General features: G+C 42.9%; 1 protein-coding gene across 1 annotated transcript; it reads left to right on the top strand.

The window, feature by feature from the left end:
- The first annotated feature begins 14582 nt into the window (after positions 1-14582).
- LOC144761593 (olfactory receptor 5AN1-like) lies at positions 14583-18662 on the top strand. Its single transcript, XM_078646889.1, has 2 exons — positions 14583-15477; positions 18622-18662. Exons 1-2 carry the CDS (start codon positions 14583-14585, stop codon positions 18660-18662), a joined length of 936 nt encoding a protein of 311 aa, XP_078503015.1.
- Positions 18663-19760: the final 1098 nt, after the last annotated feature.

Below are 19760 nucleotides of genomic sequence, written 5' to 3' on the forward strand. Positions count from 1 at the left end.
ATGCAAATTAGTCTGTCCCTGGCCCAGTGCATCATGGGAACAGGGCAGACCAGACTACAAAAGCCAATTCTTACACTGGGAAGGAAACAAGCTTCCGGGGACCGGTTTCTGCCATTTCAGGCGTCTTCGGCCCGGCTTGCTTGAATCCTGATGGTGCAATGAGCAAGGGACTCACATCTGAGTATACCCTTCCACGCTTAGGGTGGACAAAATAATTTACAACAAGCCAGGCCGAAGAGGCTGAAATGCCAGAAACCGGTCCCCGGTAGCTTGTCTCCTTTCTGGTGAAGAATTGGCTTGGTAGTTTGGTCTGCCCTGTTCCCATGATGCACTGGGCCAGGGACAGACTAATTTGCATATAGCCAGGTTCTGAGCTGGGATGGGGCAGTGAGATAAATAACGGTGATGGATCAAGCCCTGATCTTTGGACTGGGTAAGAGTGGTCTGCTTAATTCAGACACTCTGTTCATCACCACCCCCTTTTCTGAATCATGTGTGCAGATGTGGCACACATACATGCCCTAAGGGCATGTATGTTTGCCACATGGCACAGTTGAAAATGCACAGATTTGCATTTTCAAAGGTATTCGTTATTTACCACCAACTTATATTTGGTGGTAAATAACGAATCCTAAAATGGGAAAAGCACTCATTTGAGTGCTCCCTACATTGCAAATTCGGTAATTTACCGATTCGGTATTTTAAGGAATCGGTAATTTACCGATTCCTTAAAATACCGAATCGGTAAGTTACCGAATTTGCAATTTAGGCCACCTACATCTCAGTAGCCTAATACCGGTCGTTAAAGGCCGGAATTTGGTAATTTCGGCCGTTACCGACCGGTATTGGGCGACCTACATCTGGCCCATAGTTCGAGTATAGGTTGCTTTGAAAAATTCAGGCAAGCTTTAAAAGTTGCGGCGTAATTTACATTTCACAAACACCACGGTTCAGTCTTTCGCAAGCTTTAAAATGTGATGACGCTATTTGGGTTCACATAGACAGCAATGGACTTCTTTCTATATATGCTAGTAATTCATCATAATTTATCAGGTGCTGAACTTTTACCTTTGTTTCATTAATGCATTTATTAGGAACTCATCCTCATGTACTGCGCCTGCTGTATTTTTGCTAGGTTTGCGCTATAGACATAACACATACATACATACATATATTTCAGCACTTATTAAGAGTTTGGTGGACGGGTTACCCCATAACAAACGTATTATGAGTTGCATTATATCCAATGTACTATAATGGAACTCGTAATAGGATGAACGAGATATCCCTTATGCTTTTAGGTCGAGCATCAGCTCGTATGCTCTGTCTGCATGACCTGTTGTAGTCAGCATACAGGGTGTTATCCCGCCTGCTGCTTGCCGTAGGCTTGCTCCTGCATCAATCTTCATTGCTGGCTCTTCATTGGTTGGTGAGCCAGTTACATCGCTTTTGTGTTTTGTCCGGGCGCACTGGCCACCTACAGTTTCATTACCCTGCAAGTGGTAACATGCTCCTGGGGACTACTTTGTTTATTGTTTATTTCTGCTCCGGACATCTTGGGTGAGTGAGAAGAACCTTTACAAGTGTCATGGTGCTGATCGAAGCTTGACGCGCACTGTACCCATCGCATGCATGTTCAAACAGGTGGCTGCATGAAAATGAAAAAACGCATCATTGTGGGACAAGAAAGGGGGTGGAGGATGGCAGTCGACTTACGCATTGATTTTTTTTAGTTCGAACATCAGTGGTGCAGTGTGCACATCTCATAGTCATAGACACACAGTGTGCCCAGGGCTAGAGTGGTGTTAAGTGTTAAATCTCACAAATCTTAGCATAGACGGGCGCTGCGCTTTGTTTCAGTACAGCGCCGGTTTTTATGTTCAGCATCAACAACTATTGCATTGCCAATGCGTATTTTTATTGGTGTTTCTTGTTTTAAGCCTCTTCAAAAAATACTATAATGTTGGAAGGAATCAGTGTTGGCTTTTACTGTGATTGTTGCTTCATTATTTAATTAACACATTCTGAACCAATCAGTGCAGTGCTCTCTTTCTCAACACTGCTGTGGAGATGGGTCGGATGTTCATCTGTAGTTCCATTCAAAGAGGCGGTCTCTGTTTCCTTTGCTTCTGGAAACCAGCTGTCGTTGAATGAATGTGAGAGCTGTAAGAGTCTCTGACAGAGGGTGGGGGACAGATGGTCCTCAAGTCACGAGCTCCCAAGCTCTTCGTGCTGTCACCAATAGTCCAGCGTACGCAAGGACCACCAGTGCCTGAACCCTTTGGCATCAATGGGGTTTCTTTCACAGGAACCTATTTAGAAAAGTGGGAATCAAAATAAACGTAATACATATTTTTTCCTGTATGGCCATGTTGCTTTATGCTAACTAAATTCCTCAAAACCAGAGATGATCTATTTTCTATTGTTGCATCTCCCTCAGCTGTTTCGATTTTACCCTCCTCGAGAGGAGCTTCTTTTATTGTGTAGTACACCTTACCTTGTCACTGCAGGTTCCTTTTTATCAGAAAGTAGGTTCGATCTACCATTCAGTAAAAAATCATACTCTGTAGTTTAGTGTTGCACAATCTGGGCTAGCAAAGTTTTACACTTCTTGTTCATTAATTTTGCCATGTGCATGATTTTCAACATTTGTCTGTATTCTTGTATTTGCTCCAGACCTCGGTCTCCGTGCAAATGACATTTGTAAACGTGCCTTAATTTCGTTTTCAAATGGTACACAGCACAGCACTCACTACAGTAGCAAGTGTCTCAGTTCAGTCTGGTTTAACATGGCCAAGTCATCAGCAAACTACCCCAGTGTCTTTTAGATATTCTACTACTTGCCTTCTTAGCAGTACAAAACATTTACACTGACATAATCAAGTCTAATGACTTTTCTTTAACAGTATTTTATCACAATGTCACAGGAAGCAACATTACTTCAATTTAACATTTGCAACCGAGCTTTTCGAAGGCACCTAGTGACCCTTGATTTTTAATTATTTAATTTTTGATTATTGTTTTTTAGGACCAAAAATAAATGTTTTTAATTGATCTACTAGAATACAAAACATCTCCCTCTCAATTCTACTATATCTGTTGATTTAGATGACACAAAACCTTCTTTCCAACGTGCACATTCTAATGTATCAACATTTTAGAACACTTTGAACTCATCCCATGATCCCACTCCACACTCTCATCCCTCCCTCACCCCATATCTAATTTCTATACTATCTGCTCACCCATGCTGCCTTCCTGTACCTCCTCAGGCTGTGCACTAGTCCATCTTTTGCCGCAGCCCCCGGGTACCCCTCCCACTTGTCCAAAATGTTCAAGATAGCAGCTGAAGTGAGTTGAACACTAGTTTTGAAAAATTCATGAAGATTCCTCTAAAGATGCCAACGTTATTGGCAAAACAAAAAATGCTCTTCCAATGGAAACTAGGTCTTAACTACAACTACCTAATGTGATTATGAAAAAAAAAATGCCAATTAATTAGTGTATTTTTGACTATGTCACCATTAAAGGTTATTTGACAATGATCTGGTGGTGGTGACTATTATATGAAAAATAAACCATTATTGTTCAAAGCGGGTAAATCAGTGGCAGCATTGTCAAATATGATGTTGCTCTCAGCTGAATTGAATGTAAATTGTTTAAAGTAAATGCCCTTCGTTCTTCCATTCATCCTTTCAGTGTCCATGGTGGATTGGTTCCGTTATGAGTTCCAGTGCTGCTGTGCTCATGACGGAACCATTCTGTCATGTGCACAGGTGCTCAAAATCCCTCTGCTGCAGACAACCAGAGTTATTGCTTTAAAAAAAATTTGCCTCAGGAGGTGGAGAAGAGCTTCCCCAGCCTCCAGAGGCTGTTTATTTCTTTGAATGTAATGATGATCGTGCGCATGGCAGAATGCAGAGTGGGTGGAATTTTGTGGCTCTATGCAGATTGCAGAACTTTCTATCATACAAATGTGAGGAAAATGTGTTTTTTTAACAGAGTTTGAGGTTTGTAAGGTATTCTGGGTACCAGAACCTGGTTAGAACCACACAAGTCACCATCTTCTAGATTCCCCTGGGTGTCTACTTTTCCAAAATATTTAGGTTTGCTAGGTTTCCCTAGGTGCAATCATAGCATTTGTAAAGCGCACTACATACCTGTGAGGGTCTCCAGGCGCTAGGGGGGGCTGCTACTGCTCGAAGAGCCAGGTCTTGAGAAGTCTCCTGAAGGTCAGAAGGTCTTCGGTCTGCCGTAGGTGGATGGGGAGGGTTTTCCATGTCTTGGCGGCGAGGTGGGAGAAAGATCTGCCGCTGGGTCAGTTTTCACTGTAAAAATGTGGTGTGTCCATGTTGCGCTTTGGCCCGTTTCCTGCCATGGGCAGGAGGCCTACCCACACAAGTGAGGTACCAATTCTATCGGAAGACATTGGGGAATGTAGGGTGTGAGGCATTTTGTGGATCCACACAGCTTCCAGGACTTTCCATCACAGAAATATGAGGATAATGTGGATTTTGTTTTTACAAAGATCGAGGTTTGCAATGGATTCTGGGTAACAAAACCTGGTGAGAGCCACTCAAGTCACCCCATCTTGGATTACTCTGGGTGTCTAGTTTTCAAAAATATATAGATTTGCTAGATTTACCTAGGTGCCAGCGGAGCTAGGGTTCAAAATCCACAGCTAGGTACTTTGCAAAAAAAGGGTCTGTTTTCACTCAAAAATGTGGTGTGTCCATTTTGCATTTTGGGCCGTTTCCTGTCGTGGACACTAGGCCTACACAAACTAGTGAGGTACCATTTTTATCGGGTGACTTAGGGGAACACAGAACTGTAGAGCAACTGTTATTACCTATTGACTTTCTATGCATTTCTGTGTTCCAAATGTAAGACAATGTGTAAAAAAGAAGTCACTTTGAAAAATGTCCTATAATTCACATGCTAGTATTGGCACCCACAATTTCGGAAATGTAGAAATAGCCAATGTTTCTAAACTCTATGTTTTCTACCCATTTTGGAAATACATAGGTGTCCTTGATATCTATTTATCACTCTTTATATTTTACTAAATGAATTGCTATATATCTGGTACACAATAAAAAACCATTGAAAAATGCAGCTCAGTTATTGGCTCTGGGTTCATCGGGTTCTTGGTGAACCTACAAGTCTTGCAGGGAAAAAATATGCTTTCTTCCGCAGCACTTTTTCCCTAACGACCCCCAAAATGTAGCTGTATTTTGGCAGATTTCTGGGTCCCCTCGAGGGGAATCCACAAACCCTGGGTACCTTTAAATACCCCATGATGTGGGAAGAAAAGGACGCAAATTTGGCGCAGATACCTTATGTGGACAAAAAGTTACAGGGACCCAAGCGTAAACTACCCCAAATAGGCAGGGAAAAGGCTCAGTACATGGGGGAAAAGGCTTAGCAGCGAAGGGGTTAAGTATATATAGAATTCTGGGGCATATTACCAACGTTAAGCGATATTTGTCGCTAACGATACTTAGCAACGATTTTTTAACGCTAAGCATCGTCAGAAATTATCGCAGATAAATCTTGCTATTATCAAGGTTTATCGCAAATGCGCTAAAAAACGGCCGCAATGCATGAATATCGCTGAAAAGTCAGCGATATTCATTCATTACCGAGCTAATGCTCTTAGCCATGTTATCCACCTCCCATTGGATAACATGGCTAAGAACTGCTCAGGGCAGGTGTTAGTTTTTGGAGATATTCGTGCTTAGCGCGAATATCTCCAAAAGTTGGTAATAGGAGATAGCGATGTTAGCGACTGTTTCCAGTCGCTAACATCTTGGCACGCCCACTTTGCATGTCATTAGTGATAAATATCACTGACATGCAAAGTGGGGCCCAAGATGGTCGCTATCTCCTACTAGCTGTCGCTAACTGGTGTTAGCGACAGCTAGGTAATAGGGAGATAATTTTATCTCCGCTTTCTTGGCTTTTAAAGCCAAAGAAGCGGAGATAAACCCCCTTGATAATATGCCCCTCTATTTGGAGTTTTGTGTTTGTTGAACACCTGCAATAAAGTGGCAGATGCTGTGCCCACCCTATTTAGACTATGTGCATGCAGCATACTTGGAGTAGGAATTCTCTAATAGAAATGGTTGTGTTCATGCAAGTAGTTTTTTTTTCCAACTCGTGCTTTTGTTTCTGCAATGATGGTTCTTGACCTTTGAAATAAGAGCAAGCTCCTCTGAGACATTCATGTATTTACAATTGTAATTGTACCAGCCACCGATTTCGACACTGGCACTTATTGCTGATGACTCACTAATTGTTTCCTACCAGTAATTGCTGATGACTCACTGCCAGTAATTGCTGATTATTCCCTGATTGTTTCCTGCTGGTATTGGGATGACTCACTGAATTGTAAATTATTTTGACTCATTTATCGGTTTCTGCCCACCCCAATCTAATGTCCAATTACTAATCGGCACCACACCTCACCTACTACCTATTCAAACCCCCAGGCTCTGGAACAAGTGCTTTGACTCATCTCTCAAACCCACTACCTTGAGCCATGGACCTGGCCTGGCTCTGCGTCTTTCAGGAATCCTCAGCAACCTCTCATATCTTGGATCTTTTTCCAGCTGTGTTACACTGCTGGTCCCCACACTGACTCAATTTTCCTACAGACTAGGACAAAGACAAAGGAGGAAAGAAAAGACAAGAATAACTTACCACAGAACTTCCATCTGTTGATCAGAACTAAACCAGCGTGCAGGGAAACCAATTCCTTTACTAAAAACAGGCGCAAAAAGAATAGCACAAAAGTTAAAAAAATTGTAACAAAAGGCGCATAAGGACAGTTCATGAGTTTTGGGAATCATAATTAAATTGTAAGAAACAGCTACATAAATGAACACAAATATATTGCATCTTACATACACTCATGGAAGCGCGTATCTCTCTTATCCATTTTGAAAAAGACAATTGTATGCTCAATAGACAAAACTCCATCTAAGGATTTGTTTAGACAGTATTATTGTAAATATAAAGAACTCTATATACAACAACGCCAGAGTTTGATAGGACCAAGGCTGAATCTTTTGCTAAATCAGCTAAAAGAACCCTGTTATACCTTTGGCAATGACATCCCCAAGGACTTTTTTAAAAAAGGTAATCAATTATCAAGTTAAAAAAGTAATTACTGAATATCTGTTTTCGCTTAACAATTGCGTATTAACATACATTGTTATTTACAGAGGTCAAGAGTATTACCCTCCAGCCAAGGCAGTCTAGTGCCTTGAGAGACGTACAGAGCTTGTGCTATCTGTTTCTTTATTTGTCTCTCCCACCCCCATTTCCCTTGGGGACTTTCACTGAGGCAGTGTGAATACCATTAATTTCTACCAAGGAAATGTCCTTAGCAGGAGTCATGTATCATCGTCACCCCATCGGAGCTTCCTGGTGTTCAGGTGAGCGGCTCCAGACAGTAGGTTTTCGGACCATAACACTTCAACTTTTTCTTCCTGTTTTGTTTCACTAGACAACCCTTCTAAGTTTAGTACCGCAATACTTACAGTTTTTCAGGAGATCTCACTCACACAATCACGTCAGGCCATTCTCTCCTGTAAATTTGGTTCTCCCAATGTCCCTTGCCCCCAGTCATTCTCCATAAGGCTGTTGATACTGTCAACCACTTCATTAACATATTTCTTAATACATTACTATTAATTGCAAACTTTGCTCTCAGCCCACCCACCGAACCCTCCAACACCGACGGCGCTGCCCACAGCCTCAGACGCTGAATCAAGGACTGCGCCAACACCCTCGCCACGCTGAAGAAACCCCCCCACAGAGACACCAGCAAGAGGGCCAGCTTGTTCACCCCAGAACTCCTTGCCTCCAAACAAGCCTGCCGGAAACTAGAGAAGGAATGGCACAGTGAACAAACTCCGGACTGCCACGCAGCACACAAGGACGCCATCCGCAACCACCACCACCGCATCAGGGCGGCCAAGAGGGCCTCCTTCAAAGACCGCCTCAACAACAACGCACACTATAGCAAGGAGCTCTTCAACATCGTGAAGGAACTCTCCAACACCAACGGCATCCCGCCGTCGTAAGCCCTGTGCGACTCCCTCACCACCTTCTTCACCGCAAGATAGCAGACATCCACACCAGCTTCAACACCCAGACAGCCCCAACAGACAGCAACACAACAGACTCTGCACACCATCGACCACGACCCCCTGCTAGCCTGGGCAAGCGTGAGCGTCGATTACACCATCAAGACCATGAGCACAAATGACTCCGGCTCTCCGTCAGACTCATTCCCGCACCACGTCTTCACCAAAGCAAGCAGCTCCATCTCACCCCACCTGCACAACGTCATCAATCTTTCCCTCGAGACCGCAACCTTCCCAGAGAGCTGGAAACATGCCGAGATCATTGCCCTACACAAAAAACCCAAGGCAGACCCAAGAGAACTCAAGAACTTCCGGCCCATCTCTCTGCTCCCCTTCCAAGTCAGGGTTCCGCAGCAATCACAGCACCGAGACTGCCCTCATCGCCACCGCCGACAACATCAGGACCCTGCTGGACAACGGGGAGACGGGGAGACCGCAGCACTCATACTCCTAGACCTCTCCACCGCCTTCAACACCGTATGCCACCGCACTCTACCCGCATGCCTCCACACCGCAGCGATCCGAGACAAGGCTTTGGAATGGACCACCTCCTTCCTTTCCGGCAGAACCCAGAGCGTCCGCCTCCCCCCATTCCTTTTCCAAAGCCATCGAGATCATCTGCGACGTACCCCAGGGATCTTCCCTCAGCCTGATACTGTTCAACATTTATATGGCCCCGCTCGCACACGTCGCCCGACAGCACGACCTCAACATAATCTCCTACGCCGATGACACTCAACTGTTCCTCTCCCTCACCAAGGACCCCATCCCCACCAAAGCCAGCCTCCACAAAGGAATGAAGGCCGTCGCTGACTGGATGAAGATCAGCCATCTGAAGCTGAATTCGGACAAGACAGAGGTCCTCATCCTCGGCTCCAACTCTTCAGCCTGGAATGACTCCTAGTGGCCGACGGCACTGGGGGCAGTCCAGACACCTGCCGACCATGCAAGCAACCTGGGAATCATCCTCGACTTAACGCTCTCAATGACCAAGCAAGTCAACGCCGTCTCCTCCTCCTGCTTCAACACCCTGCGCATGCTCCGCAAGATCTACAGATGGATCCCGACAGATACAAGAAAGACAGTCACCCAGGCCCTCGTCAGCAGCAGAATCGACTACGGAAACCTGACCAAGCTCATCAAACAACTACAATGCATCCAAAACACGGCGGCACGACTGATCCTCGACGTACCACGACATGGCCACATCACCCCCCACTTGAGAAACCTGCACTGGCTCCCCGTCAACAAGAGGATATCCTTCAAGCTCCTCATCCACGCACACAAAGCACTCCACAAGACCGGCCCAGCCTATCTTAACATACGGCTCTCCTTCTACATCGCCAACTCTCAGCTACGCTCCGCCGACCTCTCACTCGTCACCGTCCCATGCATCTGAAGAACAACCACTGGCGGGAGATGCTTTTTTCACCTCGACACCAAGACATGGAACACCCTCCCACTGAGCCTACGACAGACCCAAGACTTGCTGACCTTCAGGAGGACACTCAAGACCTGTCTGTTCAATCAGTAGCGGCCCTCCCCCCCCCCAGCGCCTTTAGACCCTCGCGGGTATGCAGTGCGCTTTACAAATGATTGATTGATTGAATTGTGGAAATCCAACCAGACTGGAAGCTGGCAGTCATGAAACCCCAGCAAATAAACACTCTTGCAGATTTCACACTTTCTAATCTCTGACCCATATCCCTACATCAAGCATTAACCTTACTGCTTGAAAAGTGTGTCAATGGCCAACTTCAAATTCACTCTTCCCTCAGCAATCTGGCTTTTGTCCTAAACACTCTACAGAATAAGCCCAGATTGAAGTTACCAAAACTATCAAAATGACACCGGATAAGGGAAATAATGAGGTGCTGATTTTACTTGAGCTCTCCACCACGTTTGATACCATCTCATGCTGCATATCCCTTCAACGGCTCAAGGACTGCAGCATTTCCTATAAAACCCTGTCCTGGATCAATTATTTCTCGACCGTCAGTAGACAAGTATTTGGACTAGGACCTTTCTCATTTACAACAAGATCAGTGGCATTTGGAATTATGCAGGGCTCATCCCTTAGCCCTGCATTCTTTAGAGTATTCATGGCCCCACTAATCTTCATTATAGCGTAATTTGTAATTGGCACTACATCCTAAGTTGATTATACACAGCTGATCATATTGCTTGATGAAGGGTCCTTTGGCTTGGAACTAAACTTCCAAAATGTTCTCACTAAAGTTATCCCGTGGATGCAATCAAACAACCTAAAATGCAACACAGATACAATGGAGATTCTGTTTTTTGGCAAATCAAACCTGTTTTCTCCAACTCAATGGAGGCCAAACTCAGTGTCCCTTCCCCTTGCCACAGTAGAAGTTGCAAGAAACCTAGGATAAAATTAAACACCACCCTTTCATTCCCCCTACAACCTTTGGGAGTGGCAGGAATGTGTTTTAATCTCATTAAATCCTTAAGAAAGTCTCTAAGTAGGATCTTTCAAACTGAAATTCCATAAGCTTCAAATGGTGCAAAATGCTGAGGTCTCACTTGGGCTAAAGCACCCAAGACAGCTCTAAAAACATTACACTGGCTGCCAATCCACAAAAGAAACCGTTTTAAGATCATGCAACTAGTCTTTTGAGAGTTCAAGTCTATTGGGCCAGAATTCCTGGGTACCAGGGGGCATATTACCAACCAATAGAGATAATTTTTTTCTCTAACTTGTTTAGAGACAAAAATTATCGCCGCACATCGGCGATTTTTATCGCAGATAAACCTTGCTATTAGCAAGGTTTATTGCAAATGCGATAAAAAACGGCCGCAATGCATGAATATCGCTGAAAAGTCAGCGATATTCATGCATTATCGAGCAAATGCTCTTAGCCATGTTATCCTCCTCCCATTGGTTAACATGGCTAAGAACTGCTCAGGGCAGGTGTTAGCTTTTGGAGATATTCGCGCTTAGCGCGAATATCTCCAAAAGTTGGTAATAGGAGATAGCGATGTTAGCAACTGTTTCCAGTCGCTAACATCTTGGCACGCCCACTTTGCATGTCATTAGTGATAAATATCACTGACATGCAAAGCGGGGCCCAAGATGGTCGCTATCTCCTATTAGCTGTCGCTAACTGGTGTTAGCGACAGCTTAGTAATAGGGAGATAATTTTATCTCCGCTTTCTTGGCTTTTAAAGCCAAAAAAGCGGAGATAGACCTCCTTGATAATATGCCCCTAGATTCACTCACCATACAACTCAAGATCCTCTAACTGGTCTTTAGAGAATTCAAGTCTATTGGCTCAGAGTTCCTGGCTACCAGATTCACTCACCATACAACTCAAATGATGTTGAGATCCTCCTATGCTAACCTCCTTAAAACCCCTCTCTTTAGACTCAAAAACCCAGGCAGACAATTCTTTATGGTACTAGGAACTAACGCATGAAACAAACTCCCCAGCCCTCTGAGTTTCATTCATGCAGAAGCCTTATTCAAAAAGCACTTGACGACCTGGCTCTTCTTGGCCTCTGACACACTCTGTTAATCCCCTATCTAATCTTTCACTCAGTCTTCCTTTTAGTCCTTCCTTATCTGGGACCATTGGAGTTTATAATTAAATGCCAGAATACTTGATTCCGAGTGCCAGTGCGCTCTACAAACCTAAAATGAATTAATTAATTCTCAGCTGATCCTGCAGATCTTAAGTCTAAAGTCCAAACAAGAGTGAAGTACAGGCAACAGAATGGTATTGCATATGAAAAACTGAAGGCATAGACAGGATGTAACAGTTAAAATCCATCCTTCTCAGCTAACATGAGGAAGAAGTTGTTTTTCTGCATGTGCCCCTATACATCTTCATGCAGGGTCTGGCTACTTTGGCTTTTTTGTTGATTGTCTTTGGCATCACCAAACAAGCATTTTGTCTTCCTGTCATGTTCAGCCTTGACAACGAGAATTTTCAAAGCCAAGATGTTGACTAACACCTTTGGAAGGCTTTACCAAACCATGTTTATTTGTAGGGCAGATGGTGGCCATTTAAACCAATGAAAGTATTTGTCTAAATGATGTATTGCAATGCCATTACTATCCTGGAAAATATATTAGATGTTTTGAAAATTCATAATTATGGGATTCTATGTCATTTTTAGGTCTCGCCGACGCATTACGCATGCGCTACTTAGGAAAAATAACTTTTGTAATCGACACAGTTTTGCCGGCAAAAACGTGCACGCGTTGCATTGATTTAAATGGCAATGCATGCACGTTTGGCAATTCCCTTGCGGGAGCGAGCTTTGAAACCATTTGGCTCCTGCTTGCTCCCGCAAGGGAAACCAGCGCAGGCCCCCTCCTCTCTCACCTCCCCCTGCTGCCTCCTTTCAGCGCGGGGCGTGCGCTTGTATTAGTTTGGTACATCTCGAAAGGCTTAATAGCATTGCTTTGCACTTAATTTATCTATTACTGATACATATTTGCACAAGTAGAAATCAAAGTCATTGTGGCAATGAATTCCGTAGTGTTAACTTGTATTGATTTTCTGGATATTGTGTTCCACATAAACATTTTTTTTTAAACTACCCATTGTGAAGAGACCTGAAAAACTCCAGTCTCCAGTCTCACTGCGAATTCATGATAACAGAAATACGGAGCAATTCGAATCTCTGTAACCAGGCATTCATTCATGCGTGACTGACTCTGTTCCAGCCTCGCGCAAACACCTTCAGACTAAGGTAGCCGTACACGCAGTGGTGTGATCCTCGAGACTGTCCGCGGTAGGTGATATGGGTGGGCTGTAAAGCAGCGACGAATCAACTCAATAAACTATGGAGAAATGATCTTCATACACACTACTTTTCTTTCCTGCTTTTTTTCCTGCAGATCGCAACCAAAGTAAAGTAACTTCTGGAAGACAGGGACCAGCGACGAAAGTGCAGCACTCCCTTATTTCTGAAACCCCTGCTACTGTGGGAGCCGAGAACCGCAAACTAAACTTTGCATAGTAATTAAAACCCAAAACCAGGACCAACCTAGGACATCACAAGACGTCTAACATTCTTGTAGAACTGAGTGCTCTTTCTCAGCCAAGCTTCAGCACGAGGCCACTCTGTGAAAATTGTAAAATTGAGGCGTTGAGTCCACACTATCGTGTTCAACATTTCAGGCATTGCTAGCTGAAGGCTCAGTACACTCCTGCATTCAGCCTCTTCGGTAGAGTCTAGCAACGCTTTATGTTGTTTAATATGAAATATATTTGTTTCAGGTAAACATCTCTGCGGTGTACGTTTGGGTCTACTGAAGGACTCTGCTATTTTTTGTCAAGCTGGCTCATTTATTGGTCGTCAACTGCGTGGCAGATGCCGACTGTTTTCTAGACTGCATTGCTAGAAGGTAATGCTGTCCACGGGATGGTGCGATGTGGTTAAGCTAATATTATACGACTGTGCCCCAGATGTACGTTGGTGCGCAGTTTAAAAAGAACAAGCTCTCTAGTCATGGCCGGCTCAAGGACAGACATCCATCAAAATGGATAGATATACCTCTAAAGGACTGAACCGGAGCCGCCAGTTTTCCCGGACATCATTGTGCACTATGCTGTGCAATTCTCCCTGCTTTGCATGTTATTTAAGTATTTCAGGGAACATATTAGAATTTAGGCCCCTCAAAGAGGATGAAAGAGCGTGGCCCCTGGATTTCTACAAATATGTCTTCTATGCCCAGTCTTTCCACTGTCTCTATCAGTAGGAACATAAATCATTGGCAGGTGCCTCACTGCAGAGGAAACCAAGATCATCCTCGAGAACAACAGGCATTGGCATAGCCAATAGGTCTCGCCTTTGGGACCTTATAAGTACTTAATTAGGCAGCACAATATCATTGGTGCAACATCAACTGTTGAATGGATGAACACTTATAAAGTCCCAAAGGGGAGACCTATTGGCTATGCCAATGCTTGTTTTTGTTATGCATGGGAAGATTAAGTGATTTGCCCAGAATCACAGGATGTTGAGCGTCATTGCCGAGACTCGAACACGGTTCCCCAGCTTCAAGGTCGACAGCTCTAACCGCAAGGCTACATCATTTCCCCTCTTCTCATTCATGCGCCCTACATTTGTTTAGCTTGCAGTCCCCTACACAGTGCTACACGTAGTAAAACCTGTAAATGTTAAGCACCCAGAATAATGTGATGCATGGCTAAAAACGTATAAGGTCTCAAAGGCGAGAATGATTGGCTATGCCAATGCTTGTTTAAATATTTTTCAAATGTGTTGTTTGTAAAATATATGAAAGTAAAGTGTATCAAGTGTAATGTACTAACAATTGTGAAAAACTCATAAATTAAAGAATAATATTTTAAACACCTTTTTAAAATAAGTCCTAATCTCACAGCATGATGCTTTGCTCGTATTTCTTTTTCAGCAATTGCTATTTGGCCGTACATGAAAGAAACGAACCAGAGCTCCATGACAGGGTTCATTCTCTTGGGTCTCACTGATGACCCTCTGCTGCAAGTCCCTCTCTTTGTGCTCTTTCTCCTGGTCTATGTCACAACCTTAATTGGGAATGTAACTATAATGGCATTGATTCGGGTTGCCCCTCACCTCCACACTCCCATGTACTTCCTGCTTAGTAACCTGTCCTTTGTAGACATTTGCTATTCCTCAGCAATCACTCCAAACATGATGGCCAACCTTCTCCTGGGGAGAATGGTGATTTCAATCTCAGGGTGTGCTGTGCAGCTATTTTCATTCATTGTCTTTGGAACATCAGAAAGTCTTCTTTTGGCTGTGATGGCGTATGACAGATATTCCGCAATATGCCATCCTTTGCTGTATTCTGCTGTAATGACTGGGAAGATGTGTATGCAACTAGTCATTGTCGTCTACATCTGTGGTTTACTACATGCCTTACTACAAACCGGTGTCATCTTCAGATTGTCTTTCTGTGGCTCAAAAGAGATCTCCCATTTCTTCTGTGATGTCCCTCCTCTTCTGAGGCTTTCATGCACTGACACCTTTGTCAATGAAATCTTGATGCTAATTTGCTCTCTTACCATAGCAATATTGTCAGTCTGTACTATACTCACCTCCTACATTTATATTTTAACCACCATAATGAGAATGTCATCCTCTGGCGGTAGGCTCCCAGCCTTTTCCACCTGCTCCTCCCACTTAATTTGTGTTACCTTGTTCTACAGCACTGGCCTTGTTGTGTACCTCAGCCCTAAATTGAAGTACTCCTCTGGTTTTGAAAGAGTAACTTCAGTTTTCTACACTGTTGTGATTCCAATGCTAAATCCTATCATCTATAGCCTGAGAAACCAGGATGTCAAAGTTGCAATGAGGAAAACGATTGGAAAATATTTTGCATTCATACATATTCAAGATAAATAGCTAACATGTTCAAATATTGGTGGGGCCATTACCCTATTCTGGGATACAACAGATGAGGAAGAGGTGTGGCGCTGCGGCTAGGGTGACTGACTCCTGAGGCTGGGGATCATGGTTCGATCCCATCTCCAGCGGCAGGGGTCTGCCCAGCACCATGCGACTCTGGGCAATAGCTCACTTAATCTTCCCAACTGCCCCTAGTGTCAGGATACCCAAATGGGATGAGCTGTGTGCTATGCAAGTACTGGATTTACATTTTACATTTATGGGGCTTATTATGACATGATCGGGCTTTTTTACAAGCCTTTGAACTTCCAGTGCGTTACTTTCAATATGGGAAATAGCGATCAACTGGCGGTGTAAGGGGCTTGTGAATAAGTCCCTTTGTGTCTATACAACATATATATTGTCCTAGAAACGAGAACTCCACAAAAAACACCTGTCAATTAAACTGAGCTAAACATGGTTTACTGGCTCCCACTTCAAGCTAAGAAGATCAATGTAAACATTGGAGCATACATGACTTCCTTGAAAATCGCTCAGCGACAGATGCAAGCTCATGACTTTGAGGGAGATGTACTAAAATTCATAGAATAAAAGAACTAATAAATCCAAGACCAGATAACCCTGTCTTCAACCCCCTCAATCATTGTTCACATGCAACCAGGATACTTTCTTATCACCATTTATGACACCAACATCTTCCTCACCTGCCAAATGCAATTAATTTTTGCTTCTTTTCAATGGCATATCTACTGTCAGAAGGGAAATATCGTGAACACAATTCAAAGTCAAAAAAAAAATTCACCTCAAAACTTCTTGAAAACAGGAGAGACTTCCACATTAACTCATAAAGACTTGGAAAATAATGAAGTGCTCAAACCAGCAGACTACAATCAAGACTTAATCCCAGCAAACATTTCCAAAACTAACATCCACCTCCTGGAAACATTGGGCCCGATTCACAGAATGAACTTAAGACTAATTCCTAAACTTGCTACTATTTGGTATTCACAGAATGCACTTACTACTTTCGAGATTCACAGAGTGAACTTACTACTTTCGGGATTCACAGAATGAACTTACTGCTTTTGGTATTCACAGAATAGATTTAAGACTACTAACTTTACGTCCGAACTCGGGCCAGAAATTCCGGTCCGGAGGCGGAGTTTCCGGTCCGGAGGCGGAGCTTCCGGCTTGGGGGCAGAGCTTTCGGCCCGGAGACAGAGCTTGCGGCGTGGAGTCGGAGCTTCCGGCTCGGAGGTGGGGATTTAGCCATGGCTGAAATCTCCTCCTCTGGGCCGCAAGCTCCGCCTCCAGGCCAAAAGCTCCACCCCTAAGCCGGAAGCTCCGCCTCCGGGCCGGAATTTTCGTCCCGAGTGCGGACGTAAAGTTAGTAATCTTAAATCTATTCTATGAATCCCGAAAGTAGTAAGTTCACTCTGTGAATCCCGAAAGTAGTAAGTGCATTCTGTGAATACCAAATAGTAGTAAGTTTAGATTTAGTCTTAAGTTCATTCTGTGAATCGGGCCCCTTGTGTTTAATAATCAGAACCTTTCTCTGGCTTGCCTAATTTCTTGAACAAGTCATATATTTCAGATTCTAAAGAAATTCAATTTGGACCAAAATGACATATCCATTATTAGACTGATTTGGTGCTTACCCAAGATGTGGAAAATAATTGTAATGTGAGGTGATGTGATATTTGTTAATGTGTATCTTTTATGGTTGGCTAAACTGAAATAAAGATGAACTGAACTGAACTGACCTATATCATCGACAACCATCTGCCAGTTGAAATTCTTAACAGGCTTCATCATGGTTGTGGCAAAATTGAAAGTCCGAGACTACATCCATCGAGGCGCTAGATAAAGGTGAATTGTGATCTGTACTTTTATGGTTTGTGTTGGCTATGTTTGAATATCATACAGTCAATCACGGTAACCTACTTAACACTAGGGCAAACAATAGGATCCCACTTGCTTGTACAAATCCCACTCAGAGTCTCTTTTCCAGCTTCATATGTACATTTGTTAAAAGCCCTGTTGTATGCAAATCCCATATACTGTACGTGTGATGAGAGCATGTTTTGGTTACAATTAAAATCTAAAGGCTACAATTAAATGGCACTGGTAATAATGGATAGGTTGGCAGGCGTTTATAGACCCTTCGGTTTAACTTATAATGTCTGAAGTCTGACATGTTTAACATATTGTATAGGTTATATTTCAAACATTTCATCTGTTGTTATGTATGTCATACAATCTCAATTGGTGTTTTATATCCATGTACCCATCGTCATAGCTACCAAAGTTTCAAATTGCTTATGTGTGACATTTTTACAGATTCAGTGTAATTGTGAGTAACAATCAAAAGCCAAATGTGTGTCACTTAGAATTACTCTTTCTCCAGGGCATAATCAAGCAATGAAGTCCAGGGAAACATAAATATCAGCAATCACACTCATTTGAGCAACGAGAAACTCTAAGAAGCCCCAGAAATGGAAGGGCACTAACCTAGTATCCTTGTAACCAGGTCGTTCTGTAAAATAAATGTGCAGCTATGATATTAAACTTGAACTTCGACCTTAGCAGGATAATTTATGTCAGCAGTGTTAATATTTGACATTTACCAAATCTTTGAGTCACAGTGCTGTAGCTGGGACAATAAATCCTGCTGGTCAAGGGTCTCTGTATTCTCTTGGTGTCTGTCTTGATCATTGGCTGTAGACAGCTGATGGGAATAAGGATACGTTCTCACATAGTGATGATAGTGAGAGGACCTGCTTAGTGGTGTGGCACTGCTGTCTTGAGAGCAGTGCCTTTTAAAGACACTTAGAACCGAGTCTCAGATCCATGTTATGACCGGACTCACTCTTAGCCCTACCACGTACCACTGTTAATGTTAGACTAGCACATTTTAATGTGGTGGTTCCCATTACGGCATTAAAATGCATTATTAAGCATTTTTATCTCCTTGATCACCTGTGTGTGCTGAGCATAAGTGAACTAAAGCAGGTAGTGTAAAGTTACTGTGGCGGTCGCTCTACATTAAATGTTGCACAGTGTCCGAGGCTGACTTTATTACATTCCTTGAAAACACTGCAGAAACGGCCGCTTTGTGGCTAGTGTTGCTTACATTTTAACATTAAAGCAATGTTACATCACAGTTTACTATGAAAGACTATTTGTTAGCTTGAGACAACTCACCTCAATATCAGGCTGAGTCTCTGGCAGGTGTTCCAAGGGGAAAGGGGGTTTGGAAGAGATAAAACAAGAGAAGAAAAGACAGGGCTACTTCCCAGCACCTGGACCGGACGCGTTTCTTATGCTGGGTAACTGTTGTCTGTAGCTGAATAACAAACTGCATATATGTTAAATCAAGAACACACTATGTGATGATTGTACTATAATTATATCTTAAACTAAATAAACCCAAAGTTCAAATCACCTTGTGTCAGGTCTTGTGTTTTCTTAGGAGGTGACAAGTACTTCTGAACCAGTAAGAAGCAGGTTGCACACCAACTGAGTATACTTATGTGAGATAATGGCTCTCACCACCTTGCACAAGTTACAATAATGTCAGCGGGATTACTATTATAAAGAAGGGACATGGAGAAGAATATTATTATTACCCACATGTTGCCAACCACATCATTATGAAATCTGTTTCTCTTCTTACCTTATGCACCAACTGCTCAAGGGTTAAATAATGACTTCCTCTTTAGCGTATGATTTTACAATAATGAAGTCCTTTCTTTTAGCATATACCGATTAGGCACAATAATTCACAAAATTCACTAGTTCGTGAAATGTCTTTTATGAAAATGTCTATAACATTTTCCAAAGTTCAATAATATTCACTAGTTTGTGAAATGTCTATTATGAAATGGCAATAACCTTTTCCAAAGTTCAATAATATTCACTAGTTCGTGAAATGTCAATTATGAAATGTCTATGATTTTTTCCAAAGTTCAATAATATTCACTAGTTCGTGAAATGTCTATTATGAAATGTCTATAACCTTTTCCAAAGTTCAATAATATTCACTAGTTGGTGAAATGTCTTTGATCTTTTCCAATATTAAATCGGTGTGCACTGTCCAATCGGAGCACAATGTCACAAACATTAAACAGAGGGCAAACAAGAGTTTAACTTAACTGACAAACAGCTTCTGCATCCTTGAATGTTCTTGTATTCTGCTGAGTGATGTATTCTGCTGATTTC

The sequence above is a fragment of the Lissotriton helveticus genome, chromosome 1_1 (assembly GCF_964261635.1).
Source record: "Lissotriton helveticus chromosome 1_1, aLisHel1.1, whole genome shotgun sequence".
Taxonomy (NCBI): domain Eukaryota; kingdom Metazoa; phylum Chordata; class Amphibia; order Caudata; family Salamandridae; genus Lissotriton; species Lissotriton helveticus.